The sequence below is a fragment of the Notothenia coriiceps genome, unplaced genomic scaffold, assembly GCF_000735185.1.
Source record: "Notothenia coriiceps isolate Sejong01 unplaced genomic scaffold, NC01 NC01_scaffold00037246, whole genome shotgun sequence".
NCBI lineage: Eukaryota > Metazoa > Chordata > Actinopteri > Perciformes > Nototheniidae > Notothenia > Notothenia coriiceps.
Window position 1 is genome coordinate 1432959 of NW_011369947.1, and position 23411 is coordinate 1456369.

General features: G+C 39.4%; 1 protein-coding gene across 1 annotated transcript in view; it reads right to left on the reverse strand.

Annotated features, from left to right (window-relative positions):
* Positions 1-582: 582 nt before the first annotated feature.
* The window catches only part of rapgef4a (Rap guanine nucleotide exchange factor 4a), a 30342-nt gene continuing 7513 nt past the window's right edge, over positions 583-23411 (reverse strand). Inside the window, exons 2-22 of the mRNA XM_010795446.1 lie at positions 22665-22749; positions 22216-22276; positions 21731-21807; positions 21470-21616; positions 8107-8216; positions 6895-6980; positions 6487-6565; positions 6242-6392; positions 5532-5620; positions 5400-5430; positions 5226-5304; positions 4517-4663; positions 3344-3441; positions 2865-2990; positions 2576-2754; positions 2129-2219; positions 2005-2055; positions 1739-1826; positions 1551-1615; positions 1383-1437; positions 583-1245 (exon numbers count right to left, since the gene is read on the reverse strand). Of these exons, the coding sequence (XP_010793748.1) occupies positions 1118-1245; positions 1383-1437; positions 1551-1615; positions 1739-1826; positions 2005-2055; positions 2129-2219; positions 2576-2754; positions 2865-2990; positions 3344-3441; positions 4517-4663; positions 5226-5304; positions 5400-5430; positions 5532-5620; positions 6242-6392; positions 6487-6565; positions 6895-6980; positions 8107-8216; positions 21470-21616; positions 21731-21807; positions 22216-22276; positions 22665-22749 (2023 nt within the window). The 3' untranslated portion in view covers positions 583-1117. The remainder of the gene's footprint in view (positions 1246-1382; positions 1438-1550; positions 1616-1738; positions 1827-2004; positions 2056-2128; positions 2220-2575; positions 2755-2864; positions 2991-3343; positions 3442-4516; positions 4664-5225; positions 5305-5399; positions 5431-5531; positions 5621-6241; positions 6393-6486; positions 6566-6894; positions 6981-8106; positions 8217-21469; positions 21617-21730; positions 21808-22215; positions 22277-22664; positions 22750-23411) is intronic.

The window sequence follows — 23411 nt, forward strand, 5'->3', positions numbered from 1 at the left end:
CCATCTACAATTTGTACTTGTTCTTTAAATTAGTAAAGATTAATTTATTATTCTCTACTATTATATTGCATAAGTTTATATTCTACTTTTTTCCTCTTTTACATTAATTTGACAGCCAAATGTAATGTTGCTTTTCATGTTGACATGTTATATTAAAAAGCACTTTCTAGCAATTTGCACAGACTAGATACAAATTCCATTGCCCACTTGTACTTTAATTTGGCATTTCCATTTAATACTACCAGAAAACGTTATATTCCTTCCACTTACTCACTTAATTTATTTGACAACATAACGTAAAAAATGTGTAAAACTAATTGAAAAAGAGCTAAATCCAGGAAAGGACAAATACTGACTTCTGATTGGTGGTTTCTCTTATTCTATTGCTCCAAATATTGTACATCCTCTCCTCCTCAATCCTCAGGCGATAATGTATTGGACAAACCTGAATGGCACTAACTAAACAAGTCTGAGAGGTTTAGAAACTCTTTTGGTATATGGAATGATGAACTTATGAATTGGCAAAACAACACAATGAAAGAACGCACAAGTACATCTAAAATATTTAATACTTTCAGCACTCAAAAGGTTTTCAGACATTTACTGTAACTCCAAAGAGAAATGTGCTGACATGAATAAAAAAGCAAACAATCATCACAACTTTTTGCATGCTGATGTCAAAATAAATATTTGTTTACAGTTTACAACACAGATTCTCACAAACGTATATAAATATTGTTTGATACAAAAGATACGAAACAACTGAATATCAGGAATATCAAGACTTTGCATTTTTAAAGCATAAGCGTCACATAGTGTTTACGTCTGAAATGTTAATCTGATGAATGGCACCCCTCCCCATGCCTGGTAATTCCTTAAATTGTTGCTGTTGTTTGACTTAGATAAGATGGTGCAACACAGTGATATGAGGCCACCAACAATTACCGTTGTTAAAGCTCACTGTGATAAAAGGCTTTCTGAAATAATATCTCATTATCTGATACGTCATTAGGTCCTCTTCATGCAATTGCCTGTTTTAGAGTGAATCCATCCCAATGTAAGCGCATGTCATGAGTAAAGCAGCATCAGAGTGTAACATTTCTGTCCCTGAGTGGTTTCAAGACCTGCGAGGCTCAAGTCCATGAGAGAGCTGAGTTAGCGTCCTTTGGTTGTCGATCACGTTGAGGTGACGTACGTATGTGCGAACTTCTGGGTGGCTCTTGCTGGCCAGAGGTGAATCTGGGCCTTAATTAATTGAAAGAATGAGTAAAAATGAAAAGAATCATCAGAAAAAACTACAGTCTCATTTAAATGCATCATCAAACCTTTTGGTAATCCCATTTGTTCTAGCTACAAAATAAAACTATTGGATGCACACTCACTGAACGGTTGGCTCCGGCAGTATCTCACTATCTTCACCGTGTTAGCGATCATCCGCTGAAAGACAAAGAGCTACAATCAGCAACAGATATCAGCAGTTAAGTGAATGGCTAAAAAAATAGACATTTACGGCAACTGTGAGACAATAATGTGCACCTTCAGAGCCTCACCATTTTCTCAAAATTGACCAAACAGTCGATAAATGTCTTGTTGCCCTCATGAGTAAATGTCATGTCTGGAAAAGACCAATTGTTGAGACGGTTAAAGCTGGTGAAAAAGCATTTCAACAACAAAGGTGGCAAAGGTTCAAATTATGTTGACTTAAAAATAAACGGGTCATCTAATAAACAACTCTGACCTTTGATCAGCAGCGGCATGAAGGGAATGATGGGAGGCTCCAGTTTGGAAACTGTCAGTCGGTACGCCCGGTGGTTCCTGGACGGGTCCTGTGGAAACAATCACACTGTTCTGAGATCTGCCGTCGCCGTGTTAAACAGATCCATCACGATCAGGCCGAGCATGAAGAGGCGAGACCCGCACTTGACCAGCTGACATTGCAAGATGGGGTGATTTATGACAAAAACACTATAGTTTAAAGAAAGTAGGTGAGTCGTTTCAAATTACCATAAAGTTTTCAAATTCCCCGTAAAACTTCTTGAATTTGCTTGGGAGTTTCTGTGGAAAGATTATATTAAAAGGTTAGATTGCAGTTTGGTTAAGAATAATTTTGACACGGACAGGTACCCACCTCCCAGGTCTGACTCAATCTGCACACTGCTGGGTTACTCAGTCCCATAATGATAGCAAAGAAGGCGTTCAGGTTTCTGTATTCCTTGCAGCTTTGAAAGGAAAAATGAAAAGGTATGTTAAAGTAGTGAAAAAACGAAATAAAAAAAGAACGAAATACCAAGCTGGGTCAAAGGGATGTATTATGTAGTCAAATGTAATGAAATGTACTTTTTAAATGTTGGCCATGAGGGTTGTGCAATAGGTCGCCATTGTCAGTATGTGCGTCTGTGTATTGTGTTTGTTCAAACGGTGTCTGACTGATGATATGTGTATGTCTCTTAATGTCCACTATGTTTGTATATGTACATGTATGCAGAACTGCAGGACGGAGTCCAGAACAAATGTCCTTACGGGGACAATAAAGTATATCGTATCGTATTAAGACACTGAAACAAGGTCCACTTACTGGGCAGCAATCTTGATGAACTTCTTGAGAAGCTGCACCCTCTTGCTGAGCTGAGAACACAGACACACCTCTGTGATCACCCAAAACTGAATCTCATTAAACCTCCTCAGGAACAGGTCCAGGTTCACCGTGGTCTTCTTGACGTTTTGCCTCCCAAACGTGTGGTAGATGAGTTCAAGCTGTAAGACATCAAAGAAAACATTATCATTTATTAACTTTAATTAATTCTATAATACTACAACATGTGTTCTATTAATCAATCAGTTCTGCCGATGGCATCTGGTCATACCTCGTGGACACAGTGAAAAAGCTCCCAATCATAGGAAGTCATGTGGTAAGCTACATCCTTAGAGCTCATTAACTCAAAACCAGCCAACAGCGCTGTAGAGGAACCATCCTGTTCAGGTAGAGGGGTCTGGAAAAAAGAAAAAACAGCCTTTTATGTTTTATAATTATGTAATCTAACGTTTCATGAGTTTGACAATTTCAAAACGATGGATAGAAACACAGAGGTGTGACATCAACATGAGCCGAAATACATCAAAATGTTAAAATGACAAGACAAAAATGCAGTAAGCTACTGATAAGGGTAAATACTATAGTTTGACTTAACAAATAATACATTGTAAATATCCAATAATCAATACATTCACCAGGTTGCTTAAAAGCTATTTGGATTCAAGAGTGCGTGCAGCAACAGTTTTCAGAGTTTCACTGATCCCTCTTTTATGTGATGACAATGTGCTGTGTAATTAGAGATTAACCCACCAAAGAATCCAACTGATCCCTCCGGCACACAAACAGCCGTCCGTTTACGCTGAGCGTGGAGAACACTGACACATCATTGGGCTTGAAGATGACTTTCTCTGTAGAACAAAAAACACAAAGGTTTAAAAATATAGTAAATGTAACGTTAGATCCCTTTATAAGACAACACTAAAGACACAAGAGGGTCGTAACAAAATAATATGACAGTGAGGATTCTCTGCTGCCTTTTTTAGCTATGTAACATTTCAGTGTGATGGTTTGCACCTTACATTGATGGCGGTTGTAATATCTTAATAACTATTCATTATTTTGGACAGACATTCATGGTTCCCTGAGGATGAAACCTACAGACTGTCAATCCGATTACTTTTTTTTTAGCGCCAGCATGAGGTTGGACATGTTTCCCTCTGGATGAATTTTCCAAAGATTAGTTTACATTTTAAACCTTTTTATTGTACATGTGTACACTTACCATCTGCTCCCCCAAATGATGTAATTCATATCAACCTCCGTTTAGTGCTAATCAGCAAATATTAACATGCTAACACACTAAACAAGGATGGTGAACATGATTAACATTGTATCTTTTAAACATCAGCTTATATAATATACTACAAGATATACTTTTTTTTTTTATAAATATGTTTGTCTGCAACTGTTTTTTTAAGTTTCTAAAAATATAGTTTAGGTATTAGGTATTGTATTTGACAACATCTTATACTGTTCCATTATATGATAACATAATACTATCCTGTAGCTGTAACTGTTGCTCTTTTATGTGAAAACTGAGGTGGCCTTGACTTTTTTCCTTGAAAATCCAAGGTTCAATGGTTAGAGATACAGTATATGAGCTGCATCTGCTTACTTGCATTTGATAAGGAAGTTGAGTAAGAGCTGCATTACAGTTTCTGTCAAATACGATGGAACATCGCTACATTAAGGCTCAGCCACTAACAGCCTCATGCTGAATGTCAGGAGAAAAACTGAGCTCAGGTTGGGTTTTTTTCAAGCTGCTTTAAAGGCCATTGTAGCACCTACTAGCAGTCATTCACAGTCCACAGCAGGCTGCTAATGTCCAACTCAGGGGATTTATTAGTATATTGGCCTGCTTGGGGGCTCTCCCCTGTGCCGCCTCCAGTCGTTTGATTAGCATGTAGCTGCTGGCGCTCTCACCTCCTGCAGAACTGAGGCTGACCAGCAGCAGGTCCTCCGCTGACCCCAGCTTGTCGGCCACGGCACCGATGACCTCCCTGACTGAGGCGGCCACAGGGGCACGGATAGTCGTGTAGGTGTGGTCACAGCAGTAGACTTTGAGCAGAACTGCGGGCATGATCAAATATGGGAGTATCAGCAAGAAAGGAAAGGAGAATGTGGCAACGTTAAGATTATTGCAACAATTCCAAATGTAGGGGTTACTGAGTAGATCTGAGTGTCATAAGAGGATTTATGAGAACAAATATTTGTACTCTAATCTTTGCTATTCTTTTGAAATAAAGTAGTTTAAGAGGTTGTGACTCATTAGCAATGGTCGTCATAGTGGGTGATTGTTGAGGCAAATAAATGAAAAGAACAGCAATGATGCATTTCCTCTTCTGCAGAAATTAAATCCACATTATACAAGGATATCCATTCTGCTGACAGAACCAGGTGTGTAGTTTGATGTGCAAATCAGTAACAGATAGCAGGTACATTTCAGAAACCAAACAGGTGTGAGTGTCTCATTCAAGGAAAATAAAATGGCTAAATAAAGGTTTCAAATCGCAAATAGATATACAGTAACAATGACAGACAGTAGTTTGTATCAACAACAAACTGTTTTAGATCCTTAGTCCACATTTTACAAGCATTAAATTGTATTTGTGGAGATGTTTCCTTTACTCACTTTCATCGATACTCTTGATGGGCTGGCGCTTCTGAAGCTTCTCATCTCCCATACTGAACTGCCGCAGTAAGACTTTGTGCTGTAAAGTTGGACAGATTCAGGCATAATTACATTTTTTGCACAATTCAACAAAATCTACACATGAATTCAAACAAAAGAGAGTTGGTTTCTTACCTTTTTCTGAGAGACACTGGCATCTTCAGTGCTACAATGTGAAAGAAAGATATGTGATTAAGCTTAAGGTATGTACCTTTTTTAATATACGAATGAATCCTTAAGATAATGTATCTAAAAAACCTGACTTACTGTTGCTTTAACCTTCTCTCCAGTTCTGCTAGTTGATCCCTGAGGGCTGGAATCGACTCGGCATCATTAGATACCGCCACGAGAAACTCCTGCAGGAAAACACAACAAACTCTGAATTAAAAAAAATGTCAATACCTGATTGACCTTTTAAAATATATTAATCGCTGATAAATTCAGTTTCACATCTGGATCCACATCATAAACCAAAAGTTGATTTGCTTTACCTCAACGCATTTATAACAATCATGGGGTGTAAAAACTTGTTTGACATTATTCCCTATTTTACCTCCCTAAATGCATTTGACAATTCTATTTAAATTAATTTTAATGCACAGTTGTTTTACTTGAAGAGTTTGACAAATATATAATGAATAAATACATTGAAAACCTGAATCCAGAGGGGTTTTATGTCTCTTTGAAACTAAACCTTTTTGCTATTTTTGGGTCAGTAAAAGAGATTCAATTGTTAACTAAGAGCAAAAAGCTATACAAATATTATGTGACCCCGAATCAGAAATAAAAAAAAGAAACTACATATTGTTGTTCTTCAACATCATAGACTATCACAGAAATAGAAATGGAAATGTATAACAGAAACACTGAATGTCTTATCACACTGTTTATTATTGCTATCACACTGTACCAATGTCAGCAGCTATAACCATAGGTTATAACAGTGGTTAAAGTGTTGCTGATATCTACATGCTGACCTCCAGGAAGGCCACAGGGACGTCCTCCTGCTGCAGCTGGTCTCCGTGTACAGCCGCCCACTGCATCACCAGGCGGATCACCCTGCGCTTGTTGTTCACTGTGTAGTCCAGCTTCTCCTGATCAGAGCCCTGCAAGGCCTGAGCGTGGTAGGTGCACAGCAGTTAAAGATACAAACAATGCAAGTGGTGCATAGTAGGAAGTGTTTTTCAGCTGAGTTTCACATTTAACCACAAAAAAAGGATAGTGTGCCAACAACACCGGACATAGTTGCGTGTTTGGGATGAAGACACAGTGCATGAGCACAAAGTCCTCTAAGGCAGCGTCTGTGACAGAAAGAAAAATATATCAAACCGCTGCAGATCAAAGAGCATCCAGAGCCGTCAGGCCTTGATCCTACATGGCACGGTCTCTATCACCTCTGCAGGCAAATGATAACCATATGTGTCCACACAAGCGAGAGTAATTAGATCAGCCCTGTGACATGTGGCTAATTATAGATGAGAACAAACAGGTCAGTTCAGAGCAGCAGAGGAGAGAAACTGAGCCAGAGATGCTGCATAAAAGAAAACCCTTCACAGTAAATTATCTTCATATATATTTTGTATTAGATGGTGCTAATGTGACACGCTGAAGGTTGCATGTAGAAACGTACCTGACTCTGAGAATTGTGAATCCAATCGTATCATCTCGAGGAGGTGCTCCAAAATCTTCTCCGGAGTCCCCGACATCACCTTGTATCTGTAGCAACACAGGATAAAACACACCCTTCACTAATCAAGAAACACTGGCTCCTAATGCTCTGCGACAACTCCATGGCCCTCGAGTGATTCGTCTTACTTCAACGTGTGTCTGTGATTGCTTCATTTGATAAGAATCCTATTTACAATCACAGGGTTCTTGGCCTTGGCTGAAGATTAAGGGGAGTCTGGGATGAGAGAAAATAAAAATGTGGGGGCATCTTCTCCGTGAAGGAGAATCAACAAAGCCCATCCTCGGTTGTTTTCATTACTTGATAACAGCATCACAAGAGGGAGCTGCATAAGACATGCTGTGTCTTCCCTGCAGTCTTGACACTCTCATGTGTGAGGAGCCGAGTTGATTAGAGGGCGACCCCGGACAAGTAATTGTGACTTGCCAGGCCTCCTTTTTCCCCTAGGAGCCAGGGCCACCATTACCATTAATGTGTCTCTCTATATTACAGCGGCCGCGGTGCAGTGACAGATGCCTCTATTAAGAAAACGCTTGTTGGCTGCAGTGCAAAGGATTGCTGTGTTTGAGCTGCACACAACTCGGAAATCATTTTCAGCTGCTGGTCACCCTGACTGATAGAGTTTACCATTCACCCTCAGTGTTTTTAATTATATATATAACTGTCAAAACCCTAATTTCCCCCAGGGATAAATAAAGTATTTTGATTGATTGTTTTTTGTTATTCTTAATACGTCTCATGAAAAAGTGTAACCCAACAATGAAAGTATGATTTGTGTAGCCAAAGATTGACCTCTTATAATTTCAGATTCTGTTAGGTTAACAGTTGTATAACTTAACTAAGAACATGTACTCAAGTACTGTAATTCAGCAAAAAAAATAGTATTTCCATGTAATACTACCGTACTTTTTACTTTCACTCAATTAGATCTCAAAATGGTACCACTGTACTATTTCCTCTACTCCTTGTTTTTGCTAAATTAGGTTATAAATTACATTTTAGATTGATATGATAACTATTCATTATCAACCAAAAAATATATTGAGATGAATGAGGCTACACTGCAGAATATAAAGCAATTACAAATAGCCCAGCCTTTACCAGCTTTACCAACATTTAACTCCTACATTAGATAGATAGATATAGTACATTTACTTGTAATGGGAGGACGAGGCCCCGTGGCTGGAGGTGCGACCGTGACTCTTCTCTAACACCAGAACATCCTGACCGTGCTCCTTCAGACGCACCGTGTTGGCCTCCACATCCTGCACACACACACACACACACACACACACNTTTACCAGCTCCAACATTTAACTCCTACATTAGATAGATAGATAGATAGATAGATAGATAGATAGATAGATATATAGATAGATAGATAGATAGATAGATAGATAGATATCTAACTTTTGTGAGTGCAGTGCAGTAGATTGTGTGACATTTCTTGTAATGGAGGACGAGGCCCCGGGCTGAGGTGACATGACTCTTTCTTCTAACACAGAACATCCTGACCGGTGCCTCCTTTCAGACGCACCGTGTGGGCCTCCACAATCCTGCCACACACAACACACACACACACACACACACAACACACACACCACACAACACACACTAACAACACACACACCACCACACACACACACACACACACAACACACACACCACCACACAACACCACCACACACCACACACACACACACCACACACACACACACACACACCAGCTATTTCAATGAGGCAATGTCTTCTAATAACAGTATGAGCTAAAGCTTGTTAGGATCAATTGACAATAACAACCGTATGTTTAAAACCCACTGGAAGGTTGTGTTGTTTTTTTTGAGCCCCTATTTCAGTGCTCAGTGAATAGACTCGTCTCTTCCACAACTCACAGAATAGCAGCTTATTAACTGAATGTTTACCTTTTAAAACATCGCACAAATCATTCTAAAATGTCCAGAGATCTTGACTCCTCTTCTGCCTCTCTAAGTCTTAACTGCTTCGCTAATTTCCCGCTGCAGACCTGGTCACTGCAGAGTCGGGAGAGTTGCTCCTGTCCGCGTGTCCCGTCAGCACACAACCACGCTCACCTCAGCAAACAGGAGCGCTTAGACAAAACTCCTGCAAGTCACAAGCAAACAAGCCCAACGTTGCGAGTCTTAAAGGAAATCCTCACCCCAAAATGACCTGAATGTTATCTGAATTCTTGAAAAGAGCTTTTAACAAGCATCCAAACATTGAAAAATTCTTGATAAATTCAGTTAATGAGAGTTATTTGCTATCCATTAAAAAGCTTAGATATTTGTTTCTTTGTTAAATAAGATTCCTAATTTCCTACTAACAGACAGATGACACATCTCCTTCATTTCACCACGTTCGATACTGGCTGAAACTCTGCCTCATTCTGCTATATGGAACTGACATGATGCCAGTCATAAATGCCCAGATGTAAGTTAACTGTTGACTACCAACACACTGTTTTTGCTATCAATGCTTTAAGTACATAAGTATTTGCAAAAGGGTTTCATATTTGAACATTACTTAGCCAAATGGGGTACAGAGTGTACTGTATCTCAAAGACACATTAACTGCAGTTCATTGCTGCATTGCTGGCGTTTCTGCCAACAGAGGCCGATAGGCTTCTTTTAAATCTTATGTAAAGCCCAATCACTTAGCTTTTAAACAGAAACTCCCCTCAAAATCCTGTTGAAGTTCTCCTTGTCGACTCTCAGGGAAGCTGCAGTTGTCCTCTCGCAGGAAATGGAGGCCAGCGCGGGGGGTCATTAACCAGACGCGAGCTTCCCAAAGTCATCTCCCTCATGAAGAGTGCAAACAACACCCTGAGACACAGAGAACTGATCAGTTTTGACCATATGAATCGCATGATCCTGGTCCGATCTACATCTCATGGGACTTGATTAGAATAATGTGAGACTCATCTGGGAAATACCTACTTCCCATAGAATGACACGTTGACTGAGTCCCTTCAAAATAACTGTACCATGATGTGCCTCCTCCCCCTGACTGAACACTGAGAGATAAAAGAAAACACAGCATTAGTAGTCTGCAGTGTATATTCTTGGAATTGTTAGATTTAATTAATCATCACTCCGTTGTTTATTGACCTCTGCAAAAAGTTAATGATGACATTGATACGTCTATTTATTATGCTTTGAGGAATGTCATGTCACTTGTAGGCCTATTGAACTGTATGACTTGATTGGGGGGCCTATGATTAAACACTAAGCCCGTCTCCCAATGTTTAATACTTACTTGTATCACGTTGATCTCAGTGAAGCCGCAAGACTATTTTCCACATTGTGGATACTATAAATGTTCGAGTATACTTCAGGGGTAGCCTGAGTTTTTGAGCTCTTTGGACAATAAGTTTCTAAAGTTACAGTGTTGCGCACAGCAGTTAAGAGGCACATCACTTTATTTTACTTCATTACTTACACACTGCTCCTGCCTTCGCATGATGGACTCAAGATCCGCACTTCCGTGCCAGCTCTCTCTTTTACCTGCACGAGGAGACAGATTTATTTGCTCGGAAGATCAATATTTAACAACAAATTCATTTTACTTATAGTGCAACAGGGAGCCCTCTAGAAAGAGCTAGTCAATAACCTGACTTTCCTAAAATGGACTAGGAGTTCAAAATCTATAAAAAAGCCCTGCACTTTTCAGCATTTTCTCTTTTCTTTCTTTCTTTCTCTTTGGCCTCCAATCAGGAGTGATTTCCAGTGGCAATGAGCATGATTTCAAAGGTTGCACTTTGCATTCGTTTCTTCACTCTGCTCGTTAATGAAGCAAGTCTGAGAAGTTTAGCTTGCATTCTTCACTGACCTAAAAGAAAGTGCCGATGTGTGCCAACAGGCACAGGGTTATATGGCCAACAGACAACAAACTCACAGGTCGTGTGATAGTGAGATAGATGCCTTTATATGGAGCAGCTCTCATAGATGATCTCCAAATCATCTGCCCGCTCTTTCAGACGACTGGAAAACAGGAAATTCATGTAAATGAAAATCATAACACCATCACATAGAAAATCAGTGCTGAATTGCGAATAAAAAAGGTGCCAGTACTTCTAATCCAGCAAGCTGTTTCGTCAATTGTTTATACAGGCCAAAAAAAAAGTTCTGGCCTCAGAAGCCTTCCATATGATAATATTCTGTATAATGCTGGTGGGTTTGTCTCTTTACTGTATATTTTAGAAAGGCTCACCTGTACGTAACAAAGTGACTCAGGTTGCCATTCTGAGATTAGAGGGGGCTGCACGTCGGTAAAGTGCTATTTTCTATAAATGGGGGAGTGGACCTGACCACCCTAGGGGGGCGTCCCGGGGGCCATGCTCCCCCGCGGGAGATTTAAAAAGAATATGAAGATTAGATGCATTCAATCTGGTGTCACTTTGGGCAAAAGGGAGCTAGTATATGGATACCTCTCACATCCAATATGAAAACAACTAGAAACAGATCTACTTTTTCTTTCATGGATATAAAGAAGAGTAAAGCTGACTCTACTGGCGGCTGGTTAAATGAGCTCCTGCGTCCCTGGTACACGTCACCATATTTCAGCAGGAAAGGAGGAGGGAATCTTGCTCATGGCGACAACCGCTGTCTTTTTCGCACTGATTATTAAGCCCACGCTAACATTTTCGAAATGCTAACGTTATGTGATGTCTTTTCTGCCTCTGTCTATCGCTGCGGTGCGTCATAGATGCCGTCATGAAATGCCGCCGGCTGGCATATCTGACCGAGCGCCCGGCTGCCGCATATTTGTTTGTCATGACGTTCGGCGGCCGGCGGCTGAGACGCGGCATTTTTACCTGAGCACTGGCACCTTGCGCCGGCCGGTACTCAGTAAGAAGTGCCGGCGTACCACAGGGTAAAAATCAGAAGTGCGGTAACTGAGCTAACCGTGAGTACCGGGCCCATTCAAGCCACTGTGAATAATGCTATTTAATATGCTTTAGAAAACAAATGGTTTCTTTATAGCCCCGTACTGTTTCCTCAGAACATCCTGCATAGTGGGCGTCCGGTGTCCGATCTAGTGAGAGGAGGACCAGCGTGTCCTGCGCTCCTCTTGGCTCTCCTTCTCTTCCTCCTCGGTCGGGTAGAGGAGCTTCTTCCTGCTGGTCATCCAGGAACGGCAGAAGAGTACTGTCCTGGAAGCTCAGCCTCTTGGTCACTGTAAGCACAACAACACAGACACAGGCGCAGGCTTATGCAGTTACACTTTACATGTGGTGCAAGCACATCACCAAAGACTCATCACCATGCATGAGAAACCCTTCTTCCAGCCAGCACCTGCACATGCCCACAGCCCTGAATACGAGAGTGGATGCCCATGAGCCTGCCGTGCATTGCCAGTCAACCAACTCCGTCCCACGCAAACTGCTGGAAAAGACAGGAAAAGGACTAGATAGATCGTATACGAGCAGGGCAGTTATGTCATATGTTTTGTCTGATGTTATATTGAATCTTTCCCCCCCTTCCCCTGCTTTTATTTTGTGTCTGTTGAGTTTACCAAGCTGCAAAAGCCTAAAAGAGCCTGTATGATCATCCATCAAAATGTTAGCATTATAAAAGGCTAGAGGTGGGAAGTTTACGTGAGTCCCCCCCCCCTCTCTAAATACTTTGTTACTGTACTTTAAAGGTCGGGTTAGGTAATTTTGGAGAACCAGGCTGAGCTGCGCTAGATTTACAAATACACAGGCCAGAGGAAATCTGATCCACTTCTTACAGAGCTCCTCACTCAACACAAACGAATGTTGCAAATGATCATGGAGGACACTGAGATAAGTTAGTAGCACAGATGGAAGGCTTGACAGGCAGGTAGGCCATCCAGTTATGTTAGCCGGGGCCGGCTAAAATGATTGGTCATGCTTTTACAGCACTACGGCTTCCACAGATCGACATTTTTGTATGGATTTTTGTCTTAAAGATATTCCTTGCTATCGGGCGGATGTTAAGAGCATTCCTGGAATATAACAAAAAGTGGTTATCTCGAGCCGGTTTTCTCAAGACTTACCTACCCCACCTTTAAGAACATATTTCTTGGTATCAGTACTTTTACTCCACTACTTATTTTATTGTTACTATTAGTTTGAATGTGTGTTTGGTGGCGTATCATTATGATATTTAGAGTCATTGCATTGCCTATTGATTTGAACCACGATCCTTGTATCCATCCATTTCCTGGTCTTTTCTAAAGAAGAGGGGACCAATGACAACTTTGTCATGTTGCCGTTTCTCAGCATGAAACATTCATTAGCTAACAATGACATTATTGTTCTATTAATATAAAGGGAGGTCAGTTACTCTTTAAAACAGTTGGTAGTTATGGGTACTTTTTACTTAAGTACATTTCGAAGCCCATACTTCTTTACTTGTACTTGGGTAAAGAAGTTTAGTCAGAACTTAGGAGTATTTTTAAACACGAGTATCTGTACATCTACTTGACTAAAGGATGTGTGTACGTTTGCCATCTCTGTATAAAAGAAATAGAAAATAAAAGGTTTTACGTTTTATTGTGTTTTTCTTCGCTCACATGGACCCTTGGGGAGTGAATTTAATACAATTGAATATATGAAGCAATCTTCCACCTTTAAAAGAGGCCAGCTAACCTGTACGTCTTCAGATGGTACTTCCTGTCTCGGATCATGTGAGGCGCCCTGGAGAGGATGGCGTTACGGAGAATATTCCCCGCCCGCAGGATCTTCTCTGAGGGAACCTGCACAGAAGAAGTTTGATCTCAGTACCTGCCACATTAACAGGTTATTATGTGTCCTATACATACAGAAAGTTGATTGTCTCTAATACCTGGGATAAGCATCTAAGGTGGGATTTGGCTGGACTGTCAATGAATGACTTCTGCAAAATAAAACAAAGGAACATATAAGAAGAATTGAAATTAAATACATCATGACAGTGAAAATTAGACTGAAATTGGTTGAAATTAAAGTGTTGTTTTTGTAGGAAACAGCAGTCCTGTCTGACAAGTGTTTTCCTCTCACTGCTGGTGTATGACTCACAGTTGACATTAGCCGTCAAGTCTAATTGAACTTATAGCTTTCTATATTGCTTCATGGTCAAATAGTCTTTTACCAGCATCTTGATTGATGCCTTCAATTACTTAAATGGGACACCACTATTGTGAATTACTGTATGGAAATGTGTTATTGTTTTGTTTGTTTTTTCCACACTGGGGCCATGGGGGGGGGCTGCAGGGCTGTGACATTTAAAGTGCATTCTGTGTGCTTCAGAGAGCAACTTGTGCATTTATGTGACGGCTTAAAGTTCATCATTTATTAACAAGAAAATGAGTCCACTCAGCACCCAAAGAAGCTTATTTCATACTTATTATTTAATTATATCTTTGTTACATAAAGAGAAAACAAGCTGTTTTCAAACAAAAGAACAAGCATGGTGTGACTAGACTCTGTGTCCTCCACAGAGCAACATCAATCTGCACACGTGCCACATTTTCAACCAAGTGGTCAGGAAACGACAACAGGAGAAAGGTGGGACAGGAACTGTTATGGATGGAGACAAAAACTCCAGTCATCTTGTTTATATTTAGATGAGGTTTAAATAAACTTCACATTCCACACTCTTTTCCATCCTCTGTCTGAGAGAAACGGCAAAGAATGCAATTTCTTCAGCGGATCAGGAAGCACACAATGAGTTAGCCTATAGGTTTCAATGACAAACTATCTGCTACACTATTCTTGACACAAACAAGGCCAGTTAACCAGCATCATCCCACTCTCTCTGTCCTTCATAACTTTAGACAACATTGAGAACTGAGATTCAGGTTCATATTTGTATTTAGTGTCTCTACTGTCACGTCTCCATGCTTAAATGTTCAAAAAGTTATTTATTTTTCTCATACTGCCTGTGCTGCAGCAACTCTTTCCCCCCTCTGTCTGAAACCAGAGCCCAGTCTGCTCTGATTGGTTAGCTGGCCGGCTCTGTTGTGATTGTTCAACCGCTTATGTCCCGCCTCTTAGCCTATCATATACAATGTGTTGGAGCGCTAGCCAATAGAAGCATGATTGATACACAAGGATGTTTGGGATTTTAGCCATTGCAGACCATTTACATGCACACAAACTTATGTAACACACCACAGGAAAGGGAAACCCCCAAAAAGCAGATGAGGGTCCATTAAGAGTAATCGATGTGTATGATGCAAGCTACCTTAGTCTGATGTTTGGAGACTGGAACAAATGAGTTGTTGCTTATGTTCTCTTTGTCCGGCATCCCTGGTGGGAAAAACAGAAAGTACATTCATCAAGTGATTTAACATCTGTGACTAACAGAGATCAATGACATGAGTGTACTATTCTCAGTGTATCCCCTGAGGAGACGACAGTACCAAACCCATGCAGGTCCACGTTGGTAAAGCACATTCATACTTAAAACAGAAGAAGATATTTAAAAATAAAATATGAAGTATGACTTTTAAAACGATTTATATTGATACAAAATACCATTAAATAATTTCAAAGTATGATTACTGCTAGATCCTTTTACTCTTCTAACTGGGATGTTTGCGTTTTGCATTGTGAATTTAGATTTCTCATTGAATAAAAATGCAATTAGAATATATTACTCTTGCTGTGACTGTACATTGACAGCAAAGGCATGTTAGGGTCAGTGTTAGGAGCCTACAACTTGTATAGTTCCCCTTCAGGACAAAAGGCATAATCAGTCAAAGCTGCTCAGACACTTCTGTATCCGGAGGGAGAAACTCAACTATTCTTAGAAGTGCTTCTCGGACTGCTGATACCAGGAAAAAGGATACAGAATCCACACATTAGATAGAAAGTTGAACATGGCTGAAGAGTAACATTACCCCTGGCTTTACATCCAGGAATAAAACTCATGCATACTTAGTTTACATTGCGTTGCATTATTACTTTAATTGTGAATGTTCTTTGCTGTTAATATTTTTTATTGCGACTTTATGTTTCATAACATGTATTAGCATTTTGACCACCACTGGACACACTATAATCAAAGGAAATTAATAATGGAAAAAACTGGGGAAAAATACAATCTGTAATACAATTGTTAGAAAACTAGTTTCAAAAGTCTGATGAAAGTTTATTTTTGATAAAAGGACCATCTGTCAGCAATGGAATCAGTAGTAAAGTTGTAAGTAAAAAGCAAAGTAACCATTACATACAAAGCAAAATAACAAATATAGTATTTTTCTAACTTTAAAGAATAGTTTTAGTTCCCTAAACTAAACCAAATTTAGTTCTCGGGTCATTTTGGGAAGCAATGAAGGTGTTTTGTCATTTACGTGTAAGGCATTCTATTGTGATAGTATTTGTGTTGTCTGCCTTCCTCTCTCACACTCTGCTGCAGGTCTGAAAGAATCTGTTTTTGTCTGTTTGTCTTTCAAAGGCTCAGCTGTCAATCATGTTTTTATGATGCTGCCACACTGGTCCATCCAACATCATTCAAGTGTCACAAGAATTACATGACATCCACAGAAATACAGTTTTTACATGTGAGACGTGAATCCAAGATAAGATATAAGTTACAAAAATCAAAAATGTATTTTGGAGACAAAGATAAGATTCAGTTTCAGTATGTGAGAGTTGAGAGCGAAATGCTTAGTATTATTGAATGGCTGAAAAACAAGTGTGCTTTAAAAGGTGCTCAGAGTGTCACTGAATGCGTGGCTGAATGAAACAATGCCAACTTTAAAAGCTCCTTCTGTTAACACCAAAGTGCTGTAGAAGCTCAGCGTGGTTGTAACTAAGAAAACTATTCAATGTATGTTTAATTTATTTGACTTGGCACTATCGTTACAGAAGCACTAAGCTTGGCTGGATGTACTGTAGTGCGCAGGAGAGTGCCTCAGCCTCCAGCTGCTGGATGCTTGTGTGACTTCTGTCTTGGTGCATCCATGCATACATTACATACAGTAATTCCCCTAAGTAATGTACTGTATACTGCAAAAAATACTAAGAGGCTTGCTTTTACAGAAGCTGCTCCACGGCATGTTACATCATATTAAAGTTAAAAGTGAAGCTCAAAAGGCTACATTAGTCAATAAAATCATCTTTGATTGGAACATAAACCAGAGAAACATTTTCTTTAAAACCTTGTCATCCTTTATGGATACATTGAAATATACTACAGTACCAGCAAGCCAACAGACTCTGTATTTCCCCTCTGCTCTTTGTCATCCTTATGGTACATGACTCTGCAGCAGGTTAAGTGCTCTGTTTCAGCAAAGCAAAGTCAATATTGAGTTAACTTGCAACAGAAAAGCATAAATAAAAGTATCAGCCTTTATCACAATGCAAAAGGATGAAAGACAGTAATGTAGTAATGCAGTTAGGGGGACAGCAGTACCATTACATAATGTACAAAATAAGATGATCTGTGTTATATTACACTATCTAAAGATTGTAAAATCTCATTAGACAAACACAATAAAAGAGTTACTTTAAAAAGTAAAGTGAGGACATTAACCGTACATAGTGTTCTCTATCTTAATACATTTTTACATTTGAATACAATCTGCATACAAACCTTGAAACCTTGTTACAACATGAAAGCAGCTGCACTCAAACCAAATGCTCTGCTCTACCTGTTTCTGATGATGTAACACTGTCACTTAACATCTGACCAAACCATGTGCACCAACTGCTACATTTTAACATTTGGGAGCACCTGCACTTTGGTATTTTACAGTGAAATGTTGTCTGAAGAACCTGTAACAATCTTATCAAATGTAATGTTCAGATAAGGCTTCAAATCAACCATATTGGGAAGGTAAATACAACAATCACTTACAAAGTTGACCCAGATGTATAAACTAAATATGTGCTTGCTGAGCCTAAACCAATCAGAAATTATTCAGAAGTAATTGATGGTTACTTACTGTCACCACTACAACCGCTTTCCATCACACCATATGGTGGGGCGAGCAGTCCAGCCATGCACTGATGATATTTCTTAAAAAAAAAAAAAATTACAAATCAGTCATGGCAGTCTCTGGTTGACAATAAATGTTCAGTTTCACAGAAATGTGTCATCTGAATCACATACAAGATATAAAAACAGCATATTAACACACAGGGTTAATATGATTTAAGCACATTATGTGTCAGGAGTGTAGCAGAGTTATAATTTGGTAAAGAAAACGTTGTCCTTGTGTCTCGTCCATTCATCCACTCGGCCATGGGAGGCCCCTGGTCCAGTGTGGGTGTCTAACATGCTGTAACTCTTCAGCTGACATTGCCACTTCAGATAGAGATGTTTCCATTTTTATCAGGATTGCCTTCAGCGAAGATGTACTCAGAGTATTGACTTAGAAAATGTATCAGCAAAACAATGTGAAGAATTATCAGCAAAATGCCTCTTTAGTATCAAGTAAAATATAACCACTGTACTGATTTATTATTCAGGCACATCATTCTGGTTTTGCCATACAAGGAATTTGCCTTGGTGTATTGGTGCTATTGGTCAGCTTTCAGTTAATTGGGTAAACCAGGTTAAAACTGACTCCTTAAATAAATAATGTTATTTTTTAAATATTGGTTTTATTTTGGTGTTTGAAACTTCATTATTAATCAACAAACTCAATACAACTTTTGCCAAAATCTAATTCAGAGTTTTGGTATCTACTCTTTTTTAATTTTTTTTTATTCTTGAATGTCGTGCAGGTCGCAGAGAGCCGAAGAGCCGCAGAGCATGACAACAAACATACATGCTTTATACACCATAACTGTGCCCTGTAGACTCAAAGGATGTTATGTAATGAACAACATAATGCGTCCCATAGACTGTTGAAATGTCATGTTTCTGTCCGTGACACTGAGGTCAATCCAAGCGTAGCAAATGAGCAATACACAATATATTACCTTAACATTCAAGTCTATACATTCAAGGCCCCATTTGAAAAGCTGTGTTAGTGTCTAGCATACATTAATTAACTAAAGAGATATACCAAAGATATATTGATTTTACAGAGGTTAATCATCATATCATTATTAGTATCTAAAATGGCTTTTTAATCTGCATTGAATCCCTTTGTTGTTGTTTTTTAAAATACTCCATTTGCATCTGTAAAATAAAAATAAAACACACTTGATCAAATAAAAGCATTTAGCCTGTACTCCAGTAGGAGCTAATTGTATTTTCTATCTGATTTCAAACAGGTAGACTGATGGTTCAAGATTAATTTGTGGTAAAAGACAAAAAGAAAGTGATTATGTGTCAGGGCAACTACGCTCCGAGTCGATAAAAAGATGATTGAGGACCACTTACTGACCGCTCACTTCTCTCTACCTTGCAATCATATGTTCAAAAGGACCGAACAAAAGCACGCTCCATTTGTTCCTAGTTGTGTAACGTACCCTCAGAGGTCATGCCTTTCAATTCAATTCTGTTAATCACTTTAGCATCCCTTTAGGGGCTTCCTTCAATTAAGAAGCAGTTCAGAAACGTCTCAACGACCTGTGTTTTAACCAAATTACTTTTTGCTACTTCTCAAGACACTGAAAGATATGAATTCATGCTAACTAACGCCACACTCAGATGTTAGAATGGGTGTGTTGTGTTAGGTATAGTATTGCACGTAAATCGACAAAACTGAAGCCTCAAAAAGTCTATCTGTGTATCTTTGATGACAGTTAAAGGATTTAGGATTAGGGAGGAGCACTTAAACTAAGCTATACATGAACAAATGAACTCAACCCCTCTGAGACAATAAAGCCTCTCCCTGAGGATCCAGTACCAGGGTGGGGGTGCTGTTTTAGACCAGGCTTAGGACCATTGTCAGGTGTGTAAAAAGCACTCACTTTTTATCTTGTTAGTAATGATGACTCTAATGACTCTTAATGCTTTTGTTTCTTTTGCAACCTCCAGCTTGCCATTAAGTCCGATTGCATACAAGAAACCATTCATCTATTAGACGATCAACGGAAACATTATCAACAATATCCCTTTAAGTCTTTTTGTTCGGAATATTCCTTAAAGTATAGTAAAGTGATCAATACCATTGTTCGCACATCCTGACGGATATAACAGCATCATGTAGAGAGAACTGCAGTTAAACTACAATTGTGACAAAGGTTATAATTAATAGATAAAAGGCCAGACTTAAAGATTTATAAGCCTTGTCTATAATGAATTAAATGAGCCGTGTTACCTTGAAACACAAATATGCATGGCAACACTTCATGTCTCAATAAAACAACCATTGGGTGTGATTTATTGTGCATCTACTTCCTCGGAGTCTCTCGCTTTTTAACCTCAACACCGACAGAGATGTCTTTATCATCTATTGTCTTCAGTAGTAGAGGAAAGCCACACCTGTAATTGCTTTTTTACGATCACTGAGTTGTTACTACACATCAGCTGTTATGGGCAGTCAATAGTCATGAAGCACAAACAAGCTTCACTTGGACACACACACACACACACACACACACACACACACACACACACACACACACACACACACACACACACACACACACACACACACACACACACACACACACACACACACACACACACACAGTTCATTTCAATGAGTAATGTCTTTTAATAAACAGTATGAGCCTAAAGCTTTGTAGGATCAATTGACAATAAACAACCGTAATGTTTAAAACCCACTGGAAGGTTGTGTTGTTTTATTTGAGCCCATTTCAGTGTCAGTGAATATGACTCGTCTCTTCCACAACTCACAGAATAGCACGTTATTAACTGAATGTTTACACATTTTAAAACATCGCACAATCATCTAAAATGTCCAGAGAATCTTGACTCCTCTCTGCTCTCTAAGTCTAACTGTAATTTCCCTGCTGCAGAGACTCTGGTCACTGAGCAGAGTGGAGAGTTGGCCTGTCCGGTGTCCCGTCAGCACACAACCACGCTCACCTCAGCAAACAGGAGGCTTAGACAAAACTCCTGACAAGGCAACAATGCAACAATGCCAACGGTTGAGTCTTAAAGGAATACCTCACCCCCAAAATGACCTTGAATGTTATCTGAATTCTTGAAAAAGAGTTTTACATGCATCCAAACAATGAAACAAATCTTGATAAAATTCAGTTAATGGAGTTAATTTGTATCCATTAAAAGTAGATATTTGTTTTCTTTGTTAAAAGATTCCTAATTTCTCTACATAACAGACCAGATGACACATCTCCTTCATTTACACCACAGTTCATACTGTGAAATCTCTGCTTCTGTATATGGAACTGAACATGATGCAGTCATAATGCCCAGATGTAAGTTAACTGTTGACTACCAACACACCTGTTTTTTGTATCAATTGCTTTAAGTAACATAAGTATTTAGCAAAAGGGTTTCATATTTGAAATACTTAGCAAATGGGTACAGAGTGCTACTGTATCTCAAAGAACACATTAAACTGAGTTCATTGCTGCATTGCTGCGTTTCTGCCAACAGAGGGCGATAGAGCTTCTTTAAATCTTACTGTAAAAAGCATCACTAGCTTTTAAACAGAAACTCACCCTCAAAATCCTGTTGAAGTCTTCCTTGTCGACTCTCAGGAAGTGACAGTTGTCCTCTCGCAGGACAATGGAGGCAGCGCGGGGGGCGTCATTAACCAGAGCGAGCTTCCCAAAGTCATCTCCCTCATGAAGAGTGCAAACAACACCCTGAGACACAGAGAACTGATCAGTTTCTGACCAATGAATCGATGACCTGGTCCGATCTACATCATCATGGGACTGATTTAGGAATAATGTGAACTCATCTGGAGAAATACCTACTTTCCCATAGATGACAACGTTGACTGAGCCCTTCAAAATAATGTACCATGATGTGCCCTCCTCCCCCTGACTGAACACTGAGAGATAAAAGAAACACAGCATTAGTAGTCTGATTATATTCTTGGAATTGTTAGATTTAATTAATCATCACTCTGTAATGACCTCTGCAAAAAGTAATGATGAATTATACTTCATATTTATTATGTTTGAGGAATGTCATGTTCTACTTGTAGGCCTATTGAACTGTATTTGATTGCCTATGATTAAACACTAAGCTCTCCCAATGTTTTAATCTTACTTGTAATTCACGTTGATCTCAGTGAAGCCGAAGACTATTTTCCACATTGTGGATACTATAAAAATGTTCGATATACTTCAGGGGTAGCCTGAGTTTTGAGCTCTTTGGACAATAAAGTTTCTAAAGTTAAGTGTTTGGCATCAGCAGTTTAAAGAGGTCACATCACTTATTTTACTGCATTACTTACACACTGTTCCTGCCTTCGCATGAGACTCAAAGATCAGCACTCCTGCCAGCTCTCTCTTTACCTGCAGAGGAGACAGATTTATTGCTCGGGAAGATCAATATTAACACAAATTCATTTTACTTATAGTGCAACAGGGAGCCTCTAGAAAGAGCTAGTCAATAACCTGAACTTTTCCTAAAATGGACTGAGTTCAAATCTATAAAAAAGCCCTGCACTTTTCAGCAATTACTTCTCTTTCTTTCTTTCTTTCTCTTTCCTCCAATCAGAGTGATTTCCAGTGGCAATGAGATGAATTTCAAAGGTTGCAACTTGCATCGTTTTCTTCACTCTGCTCGTTAATGAAAGCAAGTCTGAGAAGTTTAGCTGGATTTTCACTGACCTAAAAGAAAGGTGCAATGTGTGCACAGGGACCACAGGGTTAATATGGCCAAACAAGACAACAAACTCACAGTGGTGGATAGGTGAGATAATGCCTTTATATGGAGCAGCTCTTCATAGATGATCTCCAAATCATCTGCCGCTCTTTCAGACGGACTGGAAAACAGGAAATATGTAAATGGAATCATAACACCATCACAATGAATAATCAGTGCTTGAATTGGAATAAAAAAGGTGCCAGTACTCTAAATCAGCAACTGTTTCAAGTCAATTTATTTATACAGCCAAAAAAAAAGTATCTGGCTCAAAGTCATATAGTATATTCTATAATGCTGGTGGGTTTGTCTCTTTACTGTATATTTTAGAAAGGCTCACTGTACGTAAACAAAATGACTCAGGGTGCATCTGAGATTAGAGGGGGTGCAGTGGTAAAGTCCTATTTTTATAAATGGGGTGTGGACCTGACACCCTAGGGGGGGCATTCTCCCCCGGGAAGATTTTTTTTAAATATGGAAGTTAGATGCATCAATCTGGTGCACTTTGGGAGCAAAAGGAAGAGATATCTGGATACCTCTCAACATCCATATGAAACAACTGTAAACAGATTTACTTTTTCTTTATGGATATAAAAGAAAGTAAAGCTTGACTCCTACTGGCTGGTTAAATGACTCCTCGTCCCTGAGGCCACTACCAGTTTTTTGTGCCATTTTGCTGGATTTATTTGTCAATATTTACAGCGTTGCTGCCCAAAGTGATAGCCCTCCAGTTTAAATCTACTACCCAAAAAGACACATATGGAGTATGGGTTACTATTTAAA